The sequence below is a fragment of the Ipomoea triloba genome, chromosome 4 (assembly GCF_003576645.1).
Source record: "Ipomoea triloba cultivar NCNSP0323 chromosome 4, ASM357664v1".
Lineage (NCBI taxonomy): Eukaryota > Viridiplantae > Streptophyta > Magnoliopsida > Solanales > Convolvulaceae > Ipomoea > Ipomoea triloba.
Genome location: NC_044919.1, coordinates 26973891 through 27001339, shown reverse-complemented (window position 1 = coordinate 27001339; position 27449 = coordinate 26973891). Strand labels below are relative to the sequence as shown.

Sequence of the window (27449 nt, the reverse complement as noted above, 5' to 3'; positions counted from 1 at the left end):
CCACAATTACAGAACTCTATATTCACAATTTCATAACTCTATATTCAACAGTATAACACAATTTTTGAATCTATATAACAAAATTATGAATGTAGAATTTAAAAATTGTGAATATTGAGTAATGTAATTTTATATATTGAGATCTAAAATTGTAAATATAAACCTGGGTCCACCTTGCAAGATGGACTTGAAACCATATCATAATTTGCATTCATTTATTACCATGGTTCAAAACTAACAAGTTTTCATTTTTTGGTTGCGGACCATAATTTACATGGCAAATATGGACCATGATTTATATGGGGAGATAGATCACTCATCATTGACACGCAAATTTTATTGTGGACCGCAGTCCACAATGCAGGGTAGTTTATGCATCAAAACAATATCATTTTGATTAATGAAAAGAAACGGCACCCGTACACTGCATTTTTCTTTCAACACAATTACAGTTTATTTTCGATATAACTACAGTTTCATTTGACATTATACACTAAAATATGTGATACTATTATGTAGTTTCATTTTATATGCACTATACTTTCATTACAACACAACTAAGTATCATTTCGATATAACTACAATTTCATTAGACAATATACACCCAAATATATGAAACTGTTATTCAGTTTCATTTTATATACAATACAGTTTCCTTTCAACACAACTACAGTTTCTTTTCGATATAACTATAGTTTCATTCAACATTATACACTCAAATATGTGAAACTGTTATTCAGTTTCTTTTTATATACACTGCAGTTTCCTTTCAATACAACTATAGTTTCATTTTGATATAATTGCAGTTTTATTTGATAATATAAAAACAAATGTGAGGCAGTATCATTTGAGATGAACTGTAGCTAGTTTCATTTACGGAACTCCGTTAAGATGTGACGACAACCGTTTCTTTACTTAATGAAATGGTAGCGTTTTTGGACCATGGTCCACGATATAGCAACTGGTCCATAGAATATTTTACTGTGGACCATGGTCCATGTAGCAGCGTGAAGCATAAAGTAAAATGACATTTGAATTCGATTAAAAAAAAAATCGTTGACGTTTTACTAATTTGTTATCATTGTATGTTTTTTTTTTTTTTTTCATTTTTCATACATACTAGTTTCATTATAGTAACGTTGAGTATCATTTTAATTGCATATCATGTCTCTGTTATCTCGTTTCATTGTATACACATAATAGGTTCATTATAGCAATACTAAAGTATCATTTTAATTTCACTACATGTCCATTTGATAGAATACATATTTGTGTGAGCTTTGCTATTTAGTTTCATTTTATACATACTATATGTTAATTACAACAATACTAAAGTATCATTTTAATTCTAATACATGTTCATTTGACAATATAAATATCTATATGAACTCTGTTATTCAGTTTCATTTTATACACGTAATAAGTTCATTATATATAACAATACTAAATTATCATTTTAATTCTACTATATATTCATTTGATAATACACATATCTGTAATGTAATACTAAATTATCATTTTAATTAAAATAAACAACGTTGTGGTGGACCATGGTCCACCATATAACAATTGTAGAATAAGTTACCCCATTTTGGAGCAAATTATACAATGAACCAAGTCCACCTTACATTGTGGACTCTGGTCCAAAACGACATTCATATTATGTATTTGCAATTAATATATTATACACTTTTAGTTAACATAATATATACCTATTTACATAATTTACTGATTGAAGGTATATAATATGTAAATTTCAAGTACATAATATGAATGTCGTTTTAGATTAGGATCTACAATGCATAATGTACTGTAGTAGTGTAGTCCATGGTATAACAATTTCATTTTGGGTATATGGGCCTGGGCTAGCAGGAAACCACAGATTGGATCACTTCAGAGCACTTTGCATGAAATTAATTGGGCCGGATCAAATTATTCCTCCTGTATTGAGTTCAGTTTGAGAAGGCGAAACTTCTAACTTTCCAAGTTTTCCAGTGAACTTCCCATAAGAGGAAGAACAGAGAAGCCGTCGGATTTCTCCGTGAAATTGATCGCCATACCATCTCTGATCTATCAAACTCACCTGGAAATGGATTCTTCAAACCTTTCATCACTTCCGGAAGACTCCTCAGAGGAAATCCAGAATTCCGATACTACCACCGGCGACAACCTCCCCTCCGCCTTCTCTTCCGTTCCAGCTCGTCCTCCCATTCAGTAAGCTCTCTTCTGATGTATGTATGCGAGTGTAAGTTTAAATTTGTGAAATACAGCATATGATCACTATGTGTTGCTTTAAGCCATAAGAATGTGGAATAATCAGTGTCTTTTAATTCATTGTGATAAATATTTATGAAAATAAGTAGAATATTAAGGCGTTCAGACTTTTGATTAATTTTGGAGCGAGGAATTTGGAGTTTTCTTTGAATTTCTAAGTGCATTATGCACTTTAATGGTTCCAAATTGGTACAAATCATTAGTTGTTTTTCGATCAAACCGTGGTAAAGTGAGAAAAAAAAATTTAAAAATGGGCATCAGGGATGATTTGTCACTGTTATCATACAATGCTCAGCCATAGTCCCTTGGAACTTTTTTAGACTATCCGTTATCTCAAGCTTCTTCTTCTCTAAAAGTTAATTGGTTTTCTTTCTTGGAGATTGGTACATCTTAATTCTCAGGATTTGCTTGTTTCCAAGATCTAGTGCCTGGACTGTGGTTGCTAGTTGCTACATGTCCAAGCAGGTTTGAGGCATACACTTCCTAGATTTTATCACAAATCTAACACAAGCTTGAAACTGAAACTGCACTTTGTGGCAAGTTGTCAGCTATAGTAATCTCTTTTATTTTGATAAGTAGTGTATGTGGTTGATAATCTCTGTGCCTTCACAAATCCACAGATAAATATATCTATCTATTGGTGTATTGTGATTGTATGATTGCATATCATATTCTGTTGAGAAATGCAAGGTGCTAGTTTGAAAATGATCAAAATATTTTGGCATATTGCTGGAAAGATAGTTCAAATTTTGATTTGGTTACAATTCTTATCTGGGATTTAATTTTAAACAGGGTATAATGTCTTGGCATATACTTGCAGTGTGCATTCTTAGGTGTTTGATTGCTTTTCATCTATTTCCTTTTCCATGTTCTAAGGTGCTTTTCATCTGTGATATATAGAAAAGACTTCTTAGATTCTGTTTTGGTCATGTAAATGTCCCCTTTTGGGATTCAGTATCAAGTTTGCTGTTGTTTGGCTTTCTTTAGAAAGGAAACTATAAAGCTCCAAAGAAGGGACTTTTAATATACGCTTCCATACAGGATAATAATTAATAGTATCACAAAGTTAAATTCCACATTTATTGCTAATATTTGAGTTGTGCATACTTTGGGGGTTCGAACTATTTTAAGGTTTTGCTCTATCTATTTATGTCTTGTATAAATGACCCATAGACCACTTGTGTGATATCTGTTAATGTTTACTACAGTTTTTGAATTTGTCATATTTGGTTTTTGTTGACCAGATGTCTTTCTTCATTTGATTTAAAATCATCTTTATAATGCAAGTTTTGCTGATGATTTGATATCTCATCATTGATAGCCTAGAGAAATGGCAGTTCTGAATTACAATTTGTCTGATGTTTTCATTTATATATATATGCAGGTCTTCTTCACAGAAATATGGACCTTTAGATTGGTCAGACTATTTTGACAAAGAGGATGATGTACAGATTTCAGATTCAAATGATGTTAGTGAACATTCTGTAAATGTCCTTCATTGTTTCTTTCTACCAGCTTGTTTCTTCTTTCTCCTAAATAGAAGAATCATCTTTTATTTTCTTTGGCATTTCAGGTCTTTCATGTTTATTTGGCAGGGACTGAAGGACCAGTGGTTTTGTGCTTACATGGTGGTGGTTATTCTGGGTATGTTGAGTGTACTGTTGGGGAAAGTTGTAATGATATCTTAAAATATATTTCATTTTCTTATTCCAGTAATTACCTAGTCTTGCTTAGTTTGCCAGGTTTCAGTTATTATATAGAATTAAACAGATTTGATTGAGCATTCTGTTAGACGATAGACATTGTCTGTACATATTCTTTTCCTGCACATAAGTGGACATGCTCTGTATTACTTTTTTCCTGCACACAAGTAGCTAAAATGGTAAGTAGTTCCTTCTTTTGAAATTTGTATACTTTCTATGATTTTCCAGACTTTCATTTGCATTGGCTGCAAGCAAAATGAAGGAGAAAGCTAGGATAGTGGCCATGGACTTGAGGGGACATGGGAAGTCTTCCACAGAGAATGAAGTAGATTTGTCTATTGAGGTATTTGTTATCTAACTGCTGTTTTACTTTCTTTCCTATTAACACCGTGGCCAGTCCTGTGCTGAAGTTGCTTACAATGATTGCAGACCTTATGTAGTGATGTGGTGGCTGTTTTTAAGACGATGTATGGAGATGCTCCACCTGCAGTTGTGCTAGTTGGCCACAGGTTGAACTAAGTTCATAAATTGAATAGTATTAAGCAACTGCCAACTGCTGAACTAATGTTCTTTTATAATCATACAACAGCATGGGAGGTGCAGTTGCAGTTCATATTGCTGCAAAGAAAGTGCTATCTACTTTGGCTGGGCTGATTGTTGTGGATGTTGTTGAGGTCTAAAATTATAGTCTTGTGTTAACATTTTTGAATTATTCAACTGCATAAATTCAACAAAATACGTTACCTGGTTTCCCAAAATTTCAGGGGACAGCAATGTCATCGTTGATTCATATGCAGAAGATCCTATCAAACAGAATGCAGCATTTTTCATCCCTAGAAAAAGCGGTAAATTATCTTGAAATTTGTGTCCTTTTTGGGATCAATTATATGTACACATTTTAATAATGACACTTGCCTCCTCTGGTCTCAAAATACCATGGCCTCATCATTCTTGTATCACATTTCTACTTCACTGCATTTTGACCACTTGGGTTTTCTTCTAGTATGCCATTGTCTTAGCCTTTAATCTCCATTAATCATGCTACTAATTTAAGGTGTATATGTATTTGTAGATTGAATGGAGTGTGAAAGGTGGCACTTTAAGAAATATTGACTCTGCTCGCATATCAATTCCTAGCACATTGATATTTGATGATTCAAAGAAATGGTGTGCATATTTGCTCTAGTTTTGGCATCTTTTTTCTCTTCTTTTTGCCTTTCCCTTCCCAAGATTCTCTCTCTCTCTCTCTCCCAAAAACAAGAGTAATAATTAGTAACTAGGGGAAGGTTTTTTTTACCTGTGTTGCAGTTACACCTATCGATCAAGACTGGAAGAAACTGAGCAATATTGGAGGGGCTGGTACTAGTTTCTTTTCCTAATCTGAGATTCACATCAAATTAGGTGATTACATTGTGTTTTGTGACAGCATAAATCTCTCTGGTTGAACTTGCATTTCAGGTATGAAGGCCTTTCTGAAAAGTTTTTATCAAGTGCTGTACCAAAACTCTTGCTTTTAGCAGGGACAGACAGACTGGACAGGTTTTTTGCAATTCAACTTGTCAATTTAACATGATAATTTCAGTAGTTTCTATCTATGCATGCATTTTACTTGCTCATTGTTAAAAAGCTTGCATGGAGGCTATCCAAAGAGAAAAGGCTAGAGAGCAAAATTTGTGGATTGGAATAGTGCTCATCTATTCTAGCATACATGTAGAAGCTTTAGAAGGTTTTGGTCATTTAAGCAAGACTACAGAGGATCAGGAGTTTGAAATGTATGTACAGAGGATTTAGAATACTAAAGTTTAAGCAATTTGTCTTGTTCAATTTCTTGATAGATGATGGTGAAGACCTTTAGAATTTTAAAGGGTGACCTCTTCATAGCTTAAGAGTGACAAGAACATAATTTTTCAGTTGTGCAATCTCTTAACAAGCTCCAAAACAGCTGAAGTTGATGAACTAGATTAATAGAAGAGGATGAACAAAGACTATTTTCATGCACAAGTTATCTAATGATATGCTGGTACTACAAGATATTAACACACTCAATTTTGAGATTTATTAAATGGGAAATTTGATGTTTAGAAGAAAACAAATTTTAAGAGACAATTTAATTGATTGCAAGCGTTTTTGCAAAATAGCTTCAGTTATGTGAATTGCTTGAAAGCTCAGATTATGTCATTGAATTTGTCAATACTAGAGGGCACAACCCCATTTATTTCTTAAGTTAGAAGGTGCTGATCATTTCAAAGGACACCTCTACGTCACATACTGACATAAGAAGGGCATTTCAAAGGATACTCATTAGTCACTCCGCACTACTCATTTAATATTCTCTTAACTCATTTGATTTAGTAGGTTCAGTGAACATTCATCAATGAGCATAATAATGTTATTTCTTTTGCAAGTAGCTTTTACAGAATTTTGTTTTATATTAATCTCAACTGTCTGATAGATTCTGAAAGGAATACTTCCTAATGAAACTTTTAAATCATCTTCTAGTCATTTGAATGACCAAAACTAATATTCTGCTTGTTTGTCGTGTTCTTAGAAATTGGGAATTGATGAATTTTTTGAACTAATGACAGAACTAAGATTTGTTTGAATTTTTACAGATCTCTTACAATAGGTCAAATGCAAGGGAAATTTCAAATGGTGGTTGTCCGACATACTGGCCATGCTATACAGGTTCATACCCACTTTGCTTATGGTGGTTTGTTATCACTGATTTCAACTGAAATACAAAATTCAATTTACACTGAATCTTGCAGGAAGATGTACCTGACGAATTTGCTAGCTTGATACTCAATTTTATTTCTCGTAATCGAATAGGCCCCCGTGGAGTTGAGGTTTGTTTCTTAAAACTTTCTTGAAACATCTGCAAGTATCTACTATGAGTTTCCACTTTACAATGCATGAACTCCTAGGTTCTATATATAAGCCTTTATTTTCATTTGGATCAAAAATAAATTGTAAAAGAAAAAGCCTATGGAGAAAAGATGGCCAAACAAGCCCCTCAGGTAATGGTTTTGTTCTTTAACTGTGACTCCTGAAAATCATTTAGAACATTAATATAAGACACCGTCGATGAAGTTACATGTTTGATGTTTCATGTGCTTTCTTTTCCTTTTACTACAAATTGTGAAGCAACATCTAATGCACTTTAACTGGTGCCTTCATTCAATTTTCATGATCTGAACATGTTTTAGTTGGGACTCTTTTTCCTTGAATAAGTACGCCGGCATAGATTAGTGGACTCTGTTTATGATATTGAATGCTGCTTGACAAGTGTGCCGACGTTGCTTGCAGATACCTGGTATTCATAGCTGGTCAAAACCAAAGCCTTGAGGACTGAAAATCATGAACAGAATAAGTTACAACCGGGATTATGGCGGTGTTTCCTTAACCCCTCATTTGTGTTCAGGATGATATTTCGTAATGTTTTGAAGATCTGGAATATTTAGACCTTTGTAAATAGCGAAGTTTTCCAAGCCATAAGTTGCTCAATTTTCTAGCAAGCTTTTCCACTTTTGATGACTGAGCACAGTTCGCAGTGTTTGACATTTTAGTTGTTGATCAAATGAGTTATGGAATATAAAACCTTAACGGGTTGCAATTAGGAAAGTGAGGGGGAAGGAAATAGTATTATTAGGAATATCAGTTTCAATTTTAATTATAATGTTTGGTAAATATGAAAATTGGAGAATAAGTTTTTTTTTTTTTGAAAATAAGAGAAACTTTCGTTAACTTAAATCAGAAATCAACACATTACAGATGATAGGAGGAGGGTTGTGAAACCACTCCGAGTAATCAGACGAAGAACGGATTGCCTAGTTAATTCATGGGCTACCTGGTTCGCTGATCTTTTGGTAAACGAAATAAACACATTACAAAAGCCATTTAAGAGGTGTTTGATATCCTCAATGATCAAATGAAAAGAAGAAGTTCCGCCCTTTGCCTGTAGAGACTGAACAACCTGTAGGGAATCTGACTCTATTTGCACGTTGTCCATGTTTTGAGATTTCAACCAGCTTAAAGCTTCTCGAACGAGCACTGCTTCTGCTTCCCTTGGAGTAAAAATGCCCCTCCACTGGACGCCTCTTGCTGCAATAAAAGTACCCTCCTCGTCTCTGATGACGCTGCCAAGACCCATTGCTGCTTCCTGTTTGTTGATCGCCGCATCGACATTAAGCTTCAGCATACCTGAATGAGGTTTTATCCACCTTTGGGTTTGATTACAGCAGGCCTGTTGGGGTTCGATATGTAGCTTTGTTGTATTTCTCCACTCTTTTAGGAAACACTTTGATCTTCTAACCAGTTGATACTCCTGGATGATGGAAGAATTGTTCCAAATCTTCTCATTCCTTTCCTTCCAAATTTCCTAGCAAATAAGAACAAACAGAGAGTAACTGCCCTTATCAAGGTTGGCATAACTTTGATTCACCCATGCTGAAAAAGGAATATCCCTTAGATCGCACAACTGTAATCCTGCAAGTCTCCAACAAGTCTTAGCATAGAAGCATTCCACAAGAAGATGTGCAATTGATTCATCAGAACAATTGCACATAGGGCACACAACATCACATTCAACTCTTTTCCTGTGCAGGAGATCTTTCGTGGATAAACTGCTCGTGCAAGCTTGCCAAAAAAACACTTTAACCTTTGGCGGGATTTTTAATTGCCACACCGCTGCACATGGATGAGCATCAGCTTCTTGTAGGTCACCACGAATCGCTTTGTAGCAACTTTTCACAGTATAGCATCCATCATCGTCTGCTGACCATATAATTTTGTCATGACTTTGTTGCTTTGCAAGGGGGATGCTCATGATAAGGTTGGCATCTCTAGGCGAAAAGATTTGTCTGATTATTTCCTCGTCCCATTTGGTATCCTCGGGCAGGATGAGGTCTGCAACTCTTGCATCTTCCACAAGGGGATAAGGAAAAGAATTCACCCTAGCGAAAAGATTTGTCTGATTATTTCCTCGTCCCATTTGAGTTCCGCTGCCCACTCTCCACCTGCTATGCTTTCGGATTATTTCCTGAGTGTGAGTCAGACTACTCCATATGAAAGAGGGATTTGTGCCCAGTTTGGCATCCAAGAAAGATGAGTTCGGGTAATATCTTGCTTTGTAAATTCTTGCTACCAAAGAAGTTTGATTGTTAACCAACCTCCACGATTGCTTAGACAACATGGCCAAGTTAAAATCCCTGAGGTTCCTAAAACCTAGACCCCCCATCTCTTAGGATAACAAAGTTTCTCCCAAGTTTTCCAATAAATAAGTTGAGTATAAGGATTACAATGCCTTTGGTCCAATCACTCTAACTTAGCAAGGAAATGATATTTTTGTTTAATCACTTTTAACTTTTTCTCCAACAATTATGGAATTAAAAGTCCCATAGGGAGTTGGGATTTGTAATGCCATAGAATAAAGGAATTGGAATTTTATGAACTTTTAATTCCTTTATACCACCTTTCAAAAAAAAAAAAAATTCCTTTATCCCAAACATAGGAATTTTGCGTTTTCAAAAAAAAAAACATAGGAATTTTGCATGTTTAAAGATTATGTGGGAATCGAATACCGATTCTTGTCCACCAAATGCTGGACTTTTGGTGGAGGGAATATCACATAATAGACATATCATGAAAGATTTTAATAGAGTATTTTAGAGATCACAACACTCTCCTTTTTAAAAATGTTATATAGTTGCAATATTTAAAAATATTTTTTGAACCAAACAACTCCTAAATATTTCAAAATGTGTCCTTTGAGTTTGTCAAAAACTTATGTGAAATCGTTTCATTGATCATTGTCTTAATCTATGAGACAAGTTGAGTCAAGATAAAAATGTAATACTAATCATGAATAAAGTGTCATTTACTTATAAGGGAAAGTGTAATACTTTTGAAAAAAAAAAAAAGTAACTTTTATATTTTGATTTAAAAGCAACTCTTATAAGTAACGAACTAAAGTGTATATTTTGACTAATGCAAAATTTTTAGGTACGTTTGTAGGTAGCCTTTTATATAAAATCACAAATTTATAGACTCGGCCGCAAAGTGTTTGGCACTCATGCAATATGATCTGATTAGCGTAGTTTCTCAAATAGGCCTTCTAACTTTACACGAAAGTACAATTAGCCATCTAAACTTTTAAAAAGTGTATTTAGACACTCCAACTTAGTAAAATGGATCAAATAAATGCAATTTACGGGTAATCAACAAGTTACTGATATATAGGCTATCGACGGCCACTAGACGCCATTGACTAACATTGACCATAACAATTGAAGAAAAATTGACGACCGACGACAGTCATCGAAGTTTCAAAATATGAATGACCTACGATCCATTTTGGGGTTCCAATGAATCGAAATACCAAGTTGAAATGTTTAATTGCTCTTTAAGAGACTAATTGCACTTTCATGTAAAGTTGAAAGGCTTATTTAACCATTTTTCTTAGTCATAAATGCACAAGTGTTAGTTCAAGGTTCTGCTCAATCTGGAATGAAGAAAATTCGCAGGGCACTGACAGGCGAAAAATAAACGCGTCAAAAATACATCAGACCGCACATATGTTTATAAAACATCGTTATTTTGGAATTGAATTGAATGTATGTTTTTAACTTTTAACATTTGGCGTTTCCAAAAAAAAAAAAACTTTTAACATTTGGCAAGTGCAATAAAAGTATAAAACCTCTCATCCAAAGAGGCCAAACAAGAGCTCTATGAACAAATTAGCACAGGATACCAGAAAAAGGTCTCTTTATTACAAAGAATAATGGTAACTGGTCAACTTAACTTAGGCAAAATCATTCATTAAGCGGTGGACTCTTTCAGATATGCAATGAGGTCAGCACGCTCTTGTGGCTTCTTCAATCCTGGAAAAACCATCTTTGTTCCGGGGATATACTACAAAAGATAATTACACGCAATCAGCCAAGTAGTAACACACACAGGAAGCAACAAAGAAAGCACTCCAAAGAAGGGGGGAAAGGGAAAAACCATCCTATCTCACTATCTTGCCCTCCTACCGGCAATAATAATGATATTAGTATGAGACTATTATGACGTAACATCCTAACTATTATCATTATGTTACTTCGTATTAGGGTATTTAAATATCACAGTGAAGTTTTTCCAAAAAAAAAAAAACACCCCACATTGAAGTAGAATTTGTGATATTAGATGGCATAAAACAAGTTTAATTACCTTCTTGGGGTTAAGCAAATAGTCATACAGCGTATTTTCTTGCCAAATAACTGCCATGTTCTTGTTAGCAGCAGAGTAGGAGTAACCAGGAGTAGTTCCAGACTGCCTACCAAAAAGGCCATTCAAATTCGGCCCTGTTGAAAACCAAATTAATGTTAGCTACACTGCATTTCTTACACCAGTAAGCCAAACAAAATAATATAGGTTGTTATGGGTATCCTATGCGCACATCTATACTTTGTCCTCTAGTTAGAAGCAGCCAGAAAAGAGGATTCCTTCACAAAATCATTTCACAAATGTCAACTTTACAATATATGCAACAAATACCTAAGAAAATATGAGACAGTAGTCTCTTAATAAAATATCAAGAAAACTAAGCCTATCTAAATAAGCTCAGACATCATAAAAGAAATATTAAAATGATAATAGGCACAGAACTAATATAGTTGAAAAAAATAAGAAAATTAAGAAATAAAAGAGCATTAAACAAGAAAAAAAAAACACAACATATTGTCATCTCGGTGGCCAACTTGAAAATGTTTACAGTATAACACAATCAGAAATTATTTGCAGTTCTATAAGGCCACATAACATGAGTGGTTGGTTTTTCAAATTCCAATAAGAGAATCAAATCATATAATCTATGGAGTTTGGTAAAATATTTAATCCTGTTTGGCATTAAAACATGAATATGAATCAATTAATTTTTTTTCTAGAATGATTCAGTAAATATATTTTAGAGTTAATACCGGATTTGATCATTGACTATTAGAATTTCACCACTTTGGTCCTCGAATTCCAAACTTGCTGAATTTCATCTCCATTATGCAATTTATTCCACACACACAACTGATTGATTAAAAGAATAAATATTTATACTTTAATAAATTACACACACACTATCTATCAACAAATTATAGCATAATTAATAATTAATAATACAATTTAAGTTGCCATCAAATCCATAAATCTAGTAATTCATTCATCTCCGTACAATAGTATCAAAATTTCCTTCTCCCAAACAAAATCGGAACTAGGATTTACAAGCTTGAAAGTGAAATTAAGCATAAACTAGCTCGAAGTAATATTAAATGGTTCTGATGTTACAGATGTAATCAACCCAACCTAAACTGTAAAGACTTATCATCACTCACAAATTGATCGACTAAATACTCATCTCGCATACACCCAACTGATTGATCACATCAATGCCACAACATGCATCACTAAGACCATATATCAAATGTTCAACAGATCTACAATTCTACTCAACTTTAGCAGCAAAAATAAATAGATAACAAATGCATCGGGAAACCATATGAACATCAGCAAAATTCACATTCAATAACCAGATCTGAGAACGGAAAAGATAGATAATTAAATAAGAAACAAACAATTAAAAAGAAGCAGGAGAGAAATTGATAGATGCCTTGTTTGTGGCCGGCGCCTTTGTCGACGGTGTGGCACTGAGCGCATTTGGTCCTGAAGATCTTCTCCCCGGCTTTCACGTCTCCCGGCGGTGCCTCTGCGAACGACGCCATTTCTTACCTTTTTTGTTTTTGTTTTTTGTTTTTTTTTTTTGTTTTTGGGTCTTTCTAGAAGGAATAGTAGAAGGGGAGGGAGTTCGACAACAGAAAAGGAGGTGTGGAAGGCGCAGCAAAAGGTCGAGTTTTAAAGGAAGATCCGAGGGGGAACGTGGTCTGCTCTTGGCCTATTCTGTTTTCGTGTACACGTGGCTGAATTTTAGTGGCTGAATTTTGGGGCTGATTTGTTAGAGTGTTATCTAAGTCCATCCCAATAGTGTGAGATTTTTGAATAGTTTTTGCCTGTATAATTAAAAAAGAAAAAATTAGAGGGACGGAAAAAAAACAAAATCTGAAATTAAAAAAAAAAAAACACCGTTTCATGCGCCCATCAAGTGCGTGCACGAGCGCGCAAAGTCTGCGCAACGAGCAGAACCAGAACAGATTAATAATAAAGTGGGGCCCATATTTATTGCAAAAAACTCATTTTACTGCAAAGACCTCACTCATTCTCTTAATTCACCCTCTCTTCTGACTCCACTCAACTTTTCTCTAAAACTTGTCCAGAAATAACTATTAAGGAGTATTTAATGACTATGTACATTGTGATTGTTAAATCTATACTATATATAAAAACAATATCCTCCTCCCAAATTTTCCCGCCCAAACTTAGTGGCATTTTAGTAAAATCATTTATTTTAGGGTAAATCACCGATTTGGTCCCTCAATTGTTATCAAACTGTCAATGTTGCCCCGTAATTCCGTATTCATCAATTTGGTCCCTGAAAATAATTGTTTTTAGTCAAATAACTCCCTCCGATTAAGGTGGGGTATTTTAGTCATTTCATGTCTTTAGCCCTCCTCCCTCTCAGGGGTCACTGAACTGGAAGGTATCACCGATGGCCACCGCTTTCTAAGCAAGGAAAGAACACATCCAAAACAAAATCAACTAATTTATTTATGAACAAAGGAACTAATCAATAACTAACAATCATTGGTTACTAAAATTACAAATTGAATGATGTCAATCGACATAGCTAGGTTTCGGAGAAGAACCTGAAGAATGAAATCCATACTGAGTCGGAAAGTGCAGTTAACCAAAGCGTCGACATCGAGATCTATTATGCTTGTACCGCCGTCTTGCGGCTGCGTTGACGGCGAAGCGTCGGCCATCTTTCAATTTATCTGTATCGGAGAGCTCTAGAAGTCGGATAAACACCACAGTTTGAAGGCGATTGGGGATTTAATTCTTGCTTTCACGCTTGTTATACGAAGAGGGCAACTTTCGGCAAGTGCTTCTTCGGCATCCTAAAGTGGATTCTATGCAGCAGGAGTCTCCCAACCCATCATTCTGATCAACTCCCTGACCCGGACGCCAAGGCCTTCTTCCACCGCCGTCAAGAATCCTCTGTAAGTTCTGATCATCATCAGGCCAATAATGCCATAACTCCGGGAGTAGTAGCAAGACTGATAGGCCTAGAATCCATACTGGACATGATGGTCTCGAAAGACCGGCCGCTGGGGTCGCTTCTTCGGAGCAGATCTGTGAACTTCATCGATTTCTTGCCTTAGATTGGCCTTACAGGGGAAGCCCAACACAGGAGAGTCCGAACATCCATGTCATTCCGAGAAGCTATTGGGTTCGATAAAGAAAAACATGATTTCCTCGTTCTATGTTTCGATTCGCGAGTTGAAACCAGGAAACAGGAAATGCCGCCCCAAAAACATCATGTCGCAAGTTTTCCAAAATAGAAGCTCAAGAAGGCGGAGAAGACTCTTGTCAAGAAGAAGAAGTCAATTGAGAGGTTAATGGAGCCGCCGTCGAAGAGGAGTCTTGAAGTCAGCGTTCCAGCTAGGGCTGAAGACACGAAATGACTAAAATACCCCAGCTTAATCGGAGTTCTCACCGGAATATGGCCAGAGGGAGTTATGTGACTAAAAACAATTATTTTCAGGGACCAAATTGATGAATACGGAATTAAGGGGCAACATTGACAGTTTGATAACAATTGAGGGATCAAATCGGTGATTTACCCTTTATTTTATTCATTTATTAATTTATTAATTAATTATCCATATATATTTATTCATAAAATTAGTCAATTGCTAAGAACATACCAATCTCATTCATCTATAATATTATTATGGTAATATGGTAATATTGTTAATATTAATTGGTGATATATTGGTAATATATATATATATATATATATATATATATATATATATATATATATATATATATATAAGTGTCTGGACAATTTTTCCTGTCCAAACAAGAGCATTTTGTAAAATTCTTTTCATTAATCAAAACGACGTCATTTTGATGCATGAACTATCATGCATTGTGTACCGTGGTCCATAGTAAAATTTGTGATCATAATTGATCATTGGTTAAAGTGTCATCTAGCACCATGAACTATATCCAATTATTCATGCCGCACCTTGAACTTTCATATCGTAAATATCGAGCTACAAAAAAAAAAAATTTACCTAGAACTTTTAGCAGGTTTCCCTGTCTTCCTGCTGACATGGCGCATGTTTCCAACTGATGTGGCATTTCTTTTAACCTTATGTTGTCCATGTAAGCATTTACATATTAAAAATAAATTAAAAAAAAAACAAAAACCGTAGACCAAACAAAAAAAACATTTCTATAAATTTGAAAAATTGAAAAAATACTAAACAAAAAATTAGTCAAAAAATATAAATTCTGAAAAAAATATTGAAACATTGGAATTGCAAAATTGAAAAGTATACATTATGAAAATAAAGAGAAGTCCATGTAAGCTACAAACCATGGATGCTTGCTCATTTTATCTAAGCTGTTAGCTGATTTCTTTTGGGGGAGAGAAGATGGAAGGCAAAAATATCATTGGAGTGCATGGGAGACTCTGGCTAGGCCTGTTGAGGAAGGTGGGGTTGGGTTTACTAGTCTACAAGAAATGGTAAATGCAGCAGGGGCCAAGTTGTGGTGGAATTTTTGGCAAGGAGAGTCAATGTGGAGTAAGTTCATGATGGCAAAGTATTGTAAGAGATCCCACGCACCCTGTGGTTAGGGGTTGGCAATATAGTGATTCACACATTTGGAGGAGAATGGTAGAGATAAGGGAAAAAGTGGAGCCAGAAATTTTATGGAAAGTTGGAGAAGGAAATGTGAATATATGGTGGGATAATTGGACATGTAGAGGATCAATTGCAACTCTGCTGAACATAAGAGAGAAAGGGTAAGCAAAGAATATGTTGAAAGAATCTTTTGTGAATGAGAGGTGGGAATTGGATAAATTGGATGCAGGAATGCAGGGATTGCAGCAGGGGATTGTGTTGAGACCTGGGATGGCTGATAAAGCAATTTGGAGGCCTTCAGGGGGAAACTTTGATCTAAAAACTGCAAAAACTCTTATGAGAGAACAAGGAGAGGAGATTGGGAGTTGGAATAAAAAGATATGGGCTAAGGGGGTTCCCTGGAAGATGTCCTTCATGGCATGGAGGGTGTTTAAAGGGAAAATCCCTACTGATGATGTGCTAAGAAAGTGGGGTTTTCAAATTGCATCAAGGTGTTATTGCTGTTCAAATCCAGGTTTTAATAGCTTGCAACATGTGTTTGGTATAGGGGAAGTTGCTGGGCAGGTATGGGACTATTATGCTAAATCAATGGGAGTGAGAATGCAGTTAAGAGGAGTTAGGCAAATATGTAATGCTTGGTGGTCTCAGAGGTGGAAGAATAGGATGTTCAAATTCATGGCTGACAGGCTCCCAATGGTGATCCTCTGGGAACTCTGGGTCAATTACACACATTGCAAGTATGGGGAAGGGAGATCATCATCTGCTAGGATTATCTTTAGAGTGGCTAGAGACATGGCTGATTGTATTCACATGAAGTGGCCTATGATAAGGAATCAATAGATACGCTGACTACATACTGAAGATCAGTTTCACCACATTAAGGGGAGATATACCCAAATTTAAATGCCGAGAAATCCCATAAAATGGAATGATCTTCATTATAATCCATGTACTAGTAAAACTGAACCAGAAGTTTAGTAGATAATCTATTTGCGATATTAGCAAATAATCTGCCAAATATATATCGATAACGTACATATACACTGATTAACACCAGAAGTGTAGGAAATCTATCGGTTTAAGAGATATGAAACATAACACTAGATCTAACAAATAAGTATTGTCACTCTTGTCTTAAAAAGAATTATGTCCTGAAGACATTTGTCTAGACGAAAAAAACCCTAGTAAGGTGCACCAAATAAACATAATACTAGGGATACAGAACAATCAGATCTAAATATTGGGAAATGTCAACGATCTGATTAAAAATTGTCATGATTCTGGGACAAAATTTTAAAACTGTCGACAACACACGCCTATATAATTGCTCATTTAAATAAACTGGATCCATGTGAGATGCTAGAAACATCCTCATTATTTAATATTTAAAGGAGCAATTCGGCAGAGCTCGACTCGCTAAAACATATTCTCTTGATAATACATACACCATTGAATAATAACCTTGTTGGTTACAAATGGATGTTTGTACGAAAGAGAAATGAAAACAATAAGGTGATATAATAGCGAGTGTTTGTAGCATATGGGTTAACGTAGAAACCCTTGATTAATTTTAATCAAATCTCCCATGTACGATGACACTAAGTTCCGCTATACAAGATAATTGGCAGTACAAACTTAGATATGCAGCTAATAAACGCCGTGACCATATGACAATAAGGTCACTGGACGGTATGGTCTTTATATGACCTTAGCACAAATCATAATTGACTGAGTAATTCTCCCTTTGAAGAAGGAATTATGTGTGATTATGAATTCGTTAAAGGATTACGAATAGAGTTATTACCCTCATTTAGAAGGGATAATATGTACCATAAGTGTTCTTTATTGAATTGTAAATAAGCATAGTATTACTAAATTTCATCCTTGATGGATTTATAATTACAACATGTTTGTTGTTGAAATACAAAGCCTTTACTTAATAGTAAAGCAGTTAACTGAGTAATTTCCTATGAAGTAGGAAAATGTAAAAATCAAAATATACTGTAGCACTTATTGAATCGTAAAAAGCTTAATGGCATTAGCTCCAAAAACGAATTTTAGAAATTAAAGGACTTGGAAAACCAAGTATTATCTCGATCTGCAGATCGAGTATTCCCTTGAAAGTTATATACATCAATCAGTCTATTTTTTTAGAAAGATGTCTTTAATGCATTTCATATTGACTAATCACACTAACGGTTATATCTCTTGAAGAAGATAAGGAACTGTTTAGACTCAAAAATGATATTGAGGACACTTTAGGACCTGAAGTCCATTTCTTCATTATTATTGAAACACTATGGAAGAACCAGAAGTTCTATGATCATAATTTGATTGGCATTGTCCTTACAATGAAATCAACTATAGTTTCTAATGCCGTAGATACCCTCTAGTCTAGTAAAGATATGCGATAAACCAATGTGTTTCTCATAGATCACTTGGTTATGCATGTTCTACCTTCATTACCTAATGGGATGATAATAAAAGCATGGTTTAAGTGGGTATGATTAAATAATATTGGCTATATTCAACCCATGCACATTAAGCCTAGAAAAGTCACGAGAATCATTGTATAAAATATTAACTTATAGTAACAATCCTGAAGATTGTCATATCATCTCCTCTATGATCTCTTTGAAACAGTTATTCTACTTTAAACAATGTAGAAATTGAAGATTGTTATCTTCAGGGGGAGATGCGGACTACATTTACTTAAATCAATCCTGAAGATTGAGTCCTAAAAGGACCAACAACTGTACTCTTTTGCAACCTATATACTATGTACTCTTTTCCTCACTAGATTTTTTCCACTGGGTTTTTATAGTGTGGTTTTTAACGAGGCATGAGTATGATATAATAAACGGGGAGAAAGTTGCAAATAAATACTTAAATATACGAACCCCGAAATCCTGATGATTATGCCTTGAAGGCTTATGATTGTACTATTTTTCCCTTAACTAAGTTTTTCCCAATGGGTTTTCTTAGTGTAAGGTTTTTAATGAGACAATCAGGAGAGTTTTGTCTTCAGGGGGAGCAACAATTATTGGTCCAAAAGACCACCAACCATTGTAAATTCTAAAGATTAAACGCAGCAAGTTATGGTTGTATTCTTTTCCCTTAACTAAGTTTTTCCCACTGGGTTTTTTTAGTGTAAGGTTTTAATGAGGCAACCAGGATATGAGTTTATAAATATCATGTACTCTTTTCTTCAACTAGGTTTTTCCCACGTGATTTTCCTAGTGAAGTTTTTAACGAGACATGAAAATATTCGAGTACACCATTCATGTAACTTGTACTCTTTTATTATCTAGGTTTTTCCCACAGGGTTTTCCTAGCAAGTTTTTAACCAGGCAAGATCGTGAACAAATAATGTCCAAGGGGGAGTGTTATAAATGATATATTCATGTGGCCATTATTATGTAACCGTTGTAACGGTCATTGTAATTAGTAGTGTTATTATTACTTATATATTATATATATGGTTTCGCTCTTGTAAATATACAACAATGATGAACAAGAATACTTTCCTTTCTTCTTGTCTTCATTCTCCTGTTATAGTAGTTCTGTTATAGTAGTTTTTACATATTATACAACCTGGGAGCTAAAGGCCAATGGACAACAAAATCCATTACAACAAAAATCAATTTGTTGTGGTTAAAGAGGTATTATTATGTTAAACTAGTATTTTCGCCCGTGCGTTGCACGGAATGGATTTGTTATAATATTTAAATAATATTTGGATCAATATACAATTATATATATTATAACATCGAATATTAAATAGCGCAATTGATGAAATTGATTGGATCGATTATGTTTTATGATGTTTTCCTTTGAATTAGAACAAATAATTGTCCAATTACCCGGGCGTGGATAAATTTTTTTTATTGTATATTGAGATAATAAAAATAAAGATGAAATTATAAAAAATTCTAATATTGAATGTGTACATTTATTTGATTATAAGATTAGTACAAAAATATTACTCAATTAATTGAATAATATATGACTTGTTTGTCTAAAATTATCTTAAAAAGATATAAGTAATATGACTTATATAATTATATTATTACTAAAATAAATATGAGAAAATGAGAAATAAATTAATTGTAATTATTATAAAAATAAATTCAGCGACCAATGCTTAACTTAATTATCATAATAATTATTAAGCAATTATTATTAGTCAATTACACTAATATATGTGTAATTATACTTTTATACTTTAAGTATATTCATTTTTCCCATATTGCATTTAGTTTTATCTTCCTCCTCCATATTTGAATGAATTAATTTTGATTATTATAAAAATCTAACAACCCATGTTCAATTAATTTTTTTAAAGTTTAAATAACTTAGAGTTTTCAAAAGGAAAGTATAATTAACTATTAAAGTTTTTAAATAATTTTCAGTCAATTAGTAATATCCTTTTCTTTTCCCGATAAATGATTTTACTTTTATTAATAGTGTTGATACGTGGGTATACATATTATCAATTTATAGATATTAGTTAATTTCTATTTTACATTTTCTTAACAAATAAGCTTTATTAATTATTTGACAAACAAAATATTTCATTAATTGACTACAAAAGTTTAGGCGGGGAATGAAATAGGAGGATTTTACTTTTATATATAGTATAGAATATAGATTACGATCTTTTTATATTTTAAATCAATTATTAATATCATTTTTCTCGGAATAATGGTCAAATAAACCACTGAACTACACACAAAACTGCAATTAGGCCATCGAACTCAAAAAGAATGCAATTGGATTCCTAAACTATATAAACTCATGCAATTAAGTACAAATTGACATGTTTTCAAAAAAAAAATCCAAATTGACCTGTTTACCTACAATTGTGATGACATGGTGGTTACTAATTTTAAAATAAACTTTTTAAATAATTTTAATTAAAATAATTAAATAATAATAATAATAATAATAATAATAATAATAAAAATTTAAAAAAAAAAAAACAGACGTCTCCGACAGTTCTTCTATTTTTTTTAATTTTTTTTAATTATTAGTGTCGATTGTTATGTGTAAATTAATATCAGGCAACCTTATCTAGGAAAAATGAAAATAATTACGTAGTAATATTTACCTAATTTTCGTTCCATTTTTAATTGTTGATGTAGAATATTATTATTGAAATATTTCCGTTTCATTTTTAATTTCCGTTCCTTTTTTAATTTATCTTTAATATTGTTTATAATATACCTTTATTATTTATGATGTAGAATGTTTTCCTTTTTTAATTAAATTGCAATGATATGACCATTTCCTTTTTTATTTTAGTTAATTATGGATATTTTTTTATTTACAGTCAATTATTAATATTCATTTCCTTTTATATATTCAATCAATTAGTAACATCAGATTCATTTTTAGTCGATTTTTTTTTATTTTCAGTTAATTAGTCAATTAGAATAATAGATCCACTGGTATTTTTACCTAATTTCTGTTATATTTTTATAATTAATGATGTAGAATATTATTATTGAAATATTTTCATTCTATTTTTAATTTACCTTTACTATTGTTTAAAATTTAAAATATGCCTTTACTATTCTTATGTTTTTATATATAGTATAGATTAATATTATGCTAATTATGACGTCCATGTATTATGAATAAGTATGGTAATTAAGGAGTATATATTATAATTAAAAAATAATGTATATTTTAATTTCGTTTAATTATGGACGTAATATGTGTATGTTTAATTTTCTTTAATTTTATCCGTAATATATATGTGTATGTTTAATTTTCTTTAATTATGTCCGTAATATGTGTACCATTAATTTCTTTAATTGATTAGATAAAATTACGGCAAGTATAAAAAACCGTTTAATAAAAGTATAATGTTTGAACTAATTTCTCAATGACCATAATTATTAAGATTTTATTCCAAAGTAACCATTAGCATAATTTTATATGTGTAATAATCTGTGAATGGAAATAATTTACATAATTGTATGGACGTAATAATATGTGAATTAACATAATAATACGTGAATTGAAATAATTATCATAATTTTGTTAATCTCCTCTAATTATGGATGTAATATGTGTATTATCAATTTCGTTAACTGATTTGATAAAATTTATATTACGAACAACAATATTAATTCATTAGTTGTCATAATTTTTAAGATTTTATTCAAAAGTAATCAAATGAAATGCACGGGTAATTGACATTATCTGAAGTAAAAATATATAAAATTATCGTAAGAATGAAATCTCTATGTTTAATGACCATAATAAATTTAGATGTTAAATATAGTGAAAAATGTAATGCGCAGCACACAGAGATGTTAAAACAATAGTTGTAACACAAGAGACTTGATAACGCAGTTTGGGAAAAACCCTATTCTGCGAGGCACTTCTCAGTCTTGAGAATTTGCCTAAATCCACTAAAAGCTTAATATTCAAAGTACATAGTTTTGGGACCAGAAATTACACAATAGATTGATCTTCTCCTATCTAATCTATTGTAACCTAAACACATGTACTACTTTCTAAGGGAATTTAGAATCCTCTCAAACTCTCTTATGCCTCACAATATTAGCTAGGGAATTCGTGAATGGTGTAATGGTGAGAGGTCCTTTAAATAGCCAACTAATCAGAACCAAAACAGTATTGGTGTTATTCCTAGTTTGTTTGGGATTTGATTTCTAATCTTGGTGTACTCCTTTTTCTGACTTGAATTGGAATTTCTTTTTGTCAAAAAATTGTGATCAACCTTTTGATTCAACATATAGTGTAATTACCACGGATTATTTAGATAGTAAATAGTATATGGTAATTACCTATATAGATTAGCATATTAAACGGATTAACATGTGGAACAATGTTATAAAAAAGGAAGGAAGCCTTTTAGATAAAATATATTAGGAATAATATCAATTAAATAAAATATCATAGGAATTTCTCAATTCTATATTTATAATTACCTTTATAAACAGATTTAATAGGAAAATTTAGTTACAAACTTATATTAAGAGTTATGGATTATTATTATTATTATATTATTATTATTATTATTATTAGGAAAATTATATTAATAATTTTAGATTATTATTACTACGGAGTATTATATTATTATTATTATTATTATATTAACATAATAGATTTTAAATCGAGGCTACAAAATTTAATATTATTATTTCATTTATTCAAGTATAGTAATCACCATTTTTTAACTAATAAGTGTGAATTAGTATTGTGCAATTAATGATAAAGATTAATAATAATTGGAATCAACAATCAATGATACAATGACCCATGTTTAGCTTCCAATGCACCATTTTTTATAAAATGAAGAATTGGAATGGTAAAACGAACAATTGGAATGAATAATTGAGGATTTATTCAAGTATAGTAACCACCATTTTTACCAACTTACATAAGCATCCGTAAATGGGAAAGATCAAGATTGCAAATTCTACAATATATAGATGAGCATCCGTAGATTGCTAGTTATTTTGCACAGTACAACTAAAAAGATGGATAGTTAAATAAGGTATTATCATTCAAAATCTTGTAATACAAAGTTACAATACAATGTTTTTCCATTAGAAATTACCAATCAAAGTAATGTGATTAAAATATATAATTATAGAAAACATTTGATTGTTCACTACAATCACTCTGAAAATTGTAATTTTACATACGTGATACGCCCATGGCAAAATCAGCAAAAATTAAAGCATATTGAGCTGTTAAAATCAAACTAAATCACAGTACTACAAAATACTCTATGGAATGCAGACTACACCATAAGGATCTCCAACATGCAGAATGAATCAACTAAAAATTAAATCATACCGCATACCATAACAATTCTACGCTTGTTAAAGTTCGATCTTCGACTTCGTAGAATTACAGATTATAGATCTAACTAATAGTGAGAGCACAGATATTGATACATTGTGAGAGAACAGTCATTTCTCATCATTATATAGTGGAGGATAAACATAATATGGAAGATTTTTCAAAAGGAAAGTATAATTAATTTTAATTTTATGTAAATATAGATGATTGACATGTAAAAATTTTACTACAATATTATATAATTTTTTTATTCTAATATAGTTAATTACATGTCAATTATATAAATATATATAGATATATAGATATAGATATAGATATAGATTATCATATCACTAATCACCAATCACCAATTAATTAATTAATATTAATATATATATATATATATATATATATATATATATATATATATAAATTAATATTAATATATAACAATATTACCATATCACTAATCACCAATCACGTACCAATTAATTAATCTTTTTTTAAAATAATCACCAATTAATTAATTAATATTAGTATATATTAATATATTATATATTAATATATTAATATTAAGAATAATACCATATACCATATTATCAATTATCAATTATATATCACCAATCACCAATCACCCATTAATATTAACAATATTACCATATTATCATATTATCATTATCATATATTACCATAATAATATTATAGGATGGATAATTAATAAAATAATAAATAAATAAAAAAATGATTTTACCAAAATACCCCTAAGTTTTGGGGGGAAAATTTGGGAGGAGGAAATTGTTTTTATATATAGTATAGATAGTATAGATATAGATTATGGGGTGTGTAGTTGGATATGCGATGAAGTGTAGTCGTTTTGATTCTCTTTGTTCTCATTGGACAATGCTATTTTGGGCGAATTGTGTGGGCCCAACCAGATTCAATTCTGAGTGATTCAACACTTTGTTTTCAATTTTGTTGTTTTCTACGTACCGTAACTCTTCTACCTTAACGAGTTTCGCAGATGATGACCAGTTCAAGTTCAAACGGTCAACCACTCAGCTATCTGGTTTAGACTTTAGAGCACATACATATATAAACGCAGCGCCTCCTCTTCTCAGTTTTATTCATCGTCACCAACCTCTCAATCCTCTCATCTATCATCCTAAAATTCTTTATTTTTGTCGTCCTAGCTTTAAAACCATCAGACAAGATCGAAGAGACAATGACATGTCAACCTAGTACTGTTTTAGCTTTTATTTCCGTACTTCTTATACTCACCATCAAACCTCTTGCAGCCAGTAGATTGGTTCCTCCTCCGGGCCCCAATCCCGGGATCAACAACGCCGCTAACTCGGAACCTCTCGGCGACAAGAACTTTGCAGTTACATTCAAGAATGGACGTTCAAGGAAACTTCTTTCGTCACCATCTCTGTGGAAACTGGTCACTCCTCCGACGCCAAATGCAGGCACCAACTCCGCTCTCGTCGGAGCAATCAACTTTGCGGATGGGTTGCACCCGATAAAGGCGTTAAGTAATCTTCTCCTTCCTTCTCTGTAATGGTGGCCGGTTTCTCCTCCGTCAGCCAACCCCGCCCACAACTAACTCCATCGGCACAGTTAGTGAACAGAACTATGGGGGTAGAAAAATGGCTAGCTAATAGCTAATAGTTAATATTAGATCGAAATGCTAACGTAGTTGTAGATTTGCACACATATAATGTTTTATTCTTCATTCTATAGCTTTTCCCAAAGCTAAAATTTTCATTCAAATCAATTGTTTTATCAGTACATACTCACTAGCATAGTCATTAAACAAAATTGAATCGATAATGGGATTTCTATTTTGGAATAATGTATAAAATTAAAATGCATGTTTTATTCTTTAGATTTGGTATACACTACAAGTTATAGTCATGGGTTAAACTACACTAAAATATTGAATTCAATCAATTTGTTAGTCTAACACATGCTCTTATAAAGAGCAACTAGTTATCACACGCGCTTTGCGCGATTAAACCAATGCCCAATGCGTATTTTTAAATTAGTTTTCCTTAATTGATTAAAGTAGTCATATAATAATGAGAGAGAAAAAATGCTAATTAATAAAAATCAAAAAAATAGTCTCGATACTTATATATTTTAATAAAACATAACGAAATTATAAATACATGGGAGCAAATGGCGTGTCAACATTGTTACTTGTTTGGACACCGGTCCGACCATTTAAAATCCATGTGTAATTGTATTTGTGATCAAGTACTTTATAGTTTGCCCAGACATGTTTGACAATGACATTTGAGATGATACACCATTTGTTGGTTTGTAAAGTGATATCATACATTCCAATGTCATTATCAAACACTATTGATCGAACCCAAGTTCCTTGCATTTAGATATAGCATTTACAATGATCGATGTTGGTGGTGAATGAGAGCATCTTCATAATAATAATAATACTAATAATGATAAAAATAAAATAATATAATAATAATAATAAAACAATAATTCTTAATAAGGGAAAGGGCTTTTTCAGCTGGTGCGCAGGAGCGCACTTCCGTTTTAAAAGGGAGAAATTTTTTACTATTTACTTACAGTTTCATCCTCAAGGACGATGAGCATATACTTTTTCTCAAGCGTTTCAATAGCGTTTTTTGGTTCGTTTTTCTTAATGACATGAACTGTACAACTCCAGTCCACAGTTTGTGTGTCAATATCAATTAACTTTACTGAATTTGTCATGACTAATATCCTTGTACCATGGGAAATATGTTCATAAAGGATATTATGAAATAATATAATGGAAACCACAATATAAATTCAAAAATCATAGATTAGAGAGTTAGGAGTAACTAAAATGTGTAGATTATAGAGGAATATAATGAGAACCACAACATTACATACAAGGATACAAGTATAGATGAACAGATTATACAATAGATATATTTACATAACGATATTGAAGTTATACTAATTAATAAGTATACCATCATTGATTTAAAAAAAAACTGTAATCATTATGAGTATAAATACAAATAATAGAATTAGCATGATAATATTTTGACAATCATACCTATAGAATGTCAAGTAGATGGTGTGTTGCAGAATATGTTAGGTTTACTTTTGGGTGAATACCAGTGAGAAGGGGAGGGGGTTATATACTGTTGTTTTGGATAGAATAATAGTTTAGTTAGGAATTTATACAAAATTGTATTATAGAATCCTATTAAGACTTTAATATTTTAATTTTAAATTAGGAATTTATACAGAATTGTATTATAGAATATTGCCAATTTGTTTGAAAATTGCAATAAAAAAAATTGCCTAAAGAATTTAATGTTAAACTTCTGTTATATTTAACAGAAAGAATTTGATAAAATTATAAATGATTAGGATATATTAGGAATTTAATTGAAGGTTGCACAATAAGAAGAACACAAAGTACAATATGTTATAGCAGACTATTATACCAACATTTTTTTTGTTCCAGTTAGGGGTCTAACATTATTGGCTCTTATTATATATATATATATATATATATAAGGGTAGATAATTGAACATTTAGTCTGTAAATTGTGATGGGTCCACCTTGAAAGGTGGATTCGAATCCATAGTATAACTATTGCTTATAAATTCATATGTTCTTATCTCAATCTCTTATTTTTCGATATGAGACACTTAACACTTAGGGGGCGTTGATTTGGGCTATCTAGAATAACAAATGTTATATTTGGCTGGTTATACAAGATTCCTATGTTTGGTTAAAGTTATTCAACATTCCCTTGGAATGTTATTCACTTATTTGCCTTCCACATAAGCTTTTTCCTTAATTTTGAGGGAATGTGATGCCCTTCCT

The 27449-nt window shown here is 32.3% G+C and overlaps 3 protein-coding genes across 3 annotated transcripts; 1 reads left to right on the top strand and 2 right to left on the bottom strand.

Annotated features, from left to right (window-relative positions):
• Nucleotides 1–1972: 1972 nt before the first annotated feature.
• Nucleotides 1973–7598, top strand: LOC116015372 (protein phosphatase methylesterase 1). Its single transcript, XM_031255414.1, has 13 exons — nt 1973–2214; nt 3659–3743; nt 3848–3918; nt 4206–4320; nt 4407–4486; nt 4567–4651; nt 4742–4822; nt 5050–5144; nt 5286–5336; nt 5436–5516; nt 6590–6662; nt 6746–6823; nt 7284–7598. Exons 1-13 carry the CDS (start codon nt 2090–2092, stop codon nt 7320–7322), a joined length of 1059 nt encoding a protein of 352 aa, XP_031111274.1. The 5' UTR covers nt 1973–2089; the 3' UTR covers nt 7323–7598.
• Nucleotides 7599–10550: 2952 nt separating this feature from the next.
• On the bottom strand, nt 10551–12845 carry LOC116015108 (cytochrome c). The gene is made up of 3 exons (XM_031255116.1): nt 12616–12845; nt 11187–11320; nt 10551–10886 (listed from the first exon to the last, which is right to left on the bottom strand). Exons 1-3 carry the CDS (start codon nt 12725–12727, stop codon nt 10794–10796), a joined length of 339 nt encoding a protein of 112 aa, XP_031110976.1. The 5' UTR covers nt 12728–12845; the 3' UTR covers nt 10551–10793.
• Nucleotides 12728–14483, bottom strand: LOC116015107. The gene is made up of 2 exons (XM_031255115.1): nt 13766–14483; nt 12728–13012 (listed from the first exon to the last, which is right to left on the bottom strand). Exons 1-2 carry the CDS (start codon nt 13880–13882, stop codon nt 12782–12784), a joined length of 348 nt encoding a protein of 115 aa, XP_031110975.1. The 5' UTR covers nt 13883–14483; the 3' UTR covers nt 12728–12781.
• Between the last annotated feature and the right edge of the window lie 12966 nt (nt 14484–27449).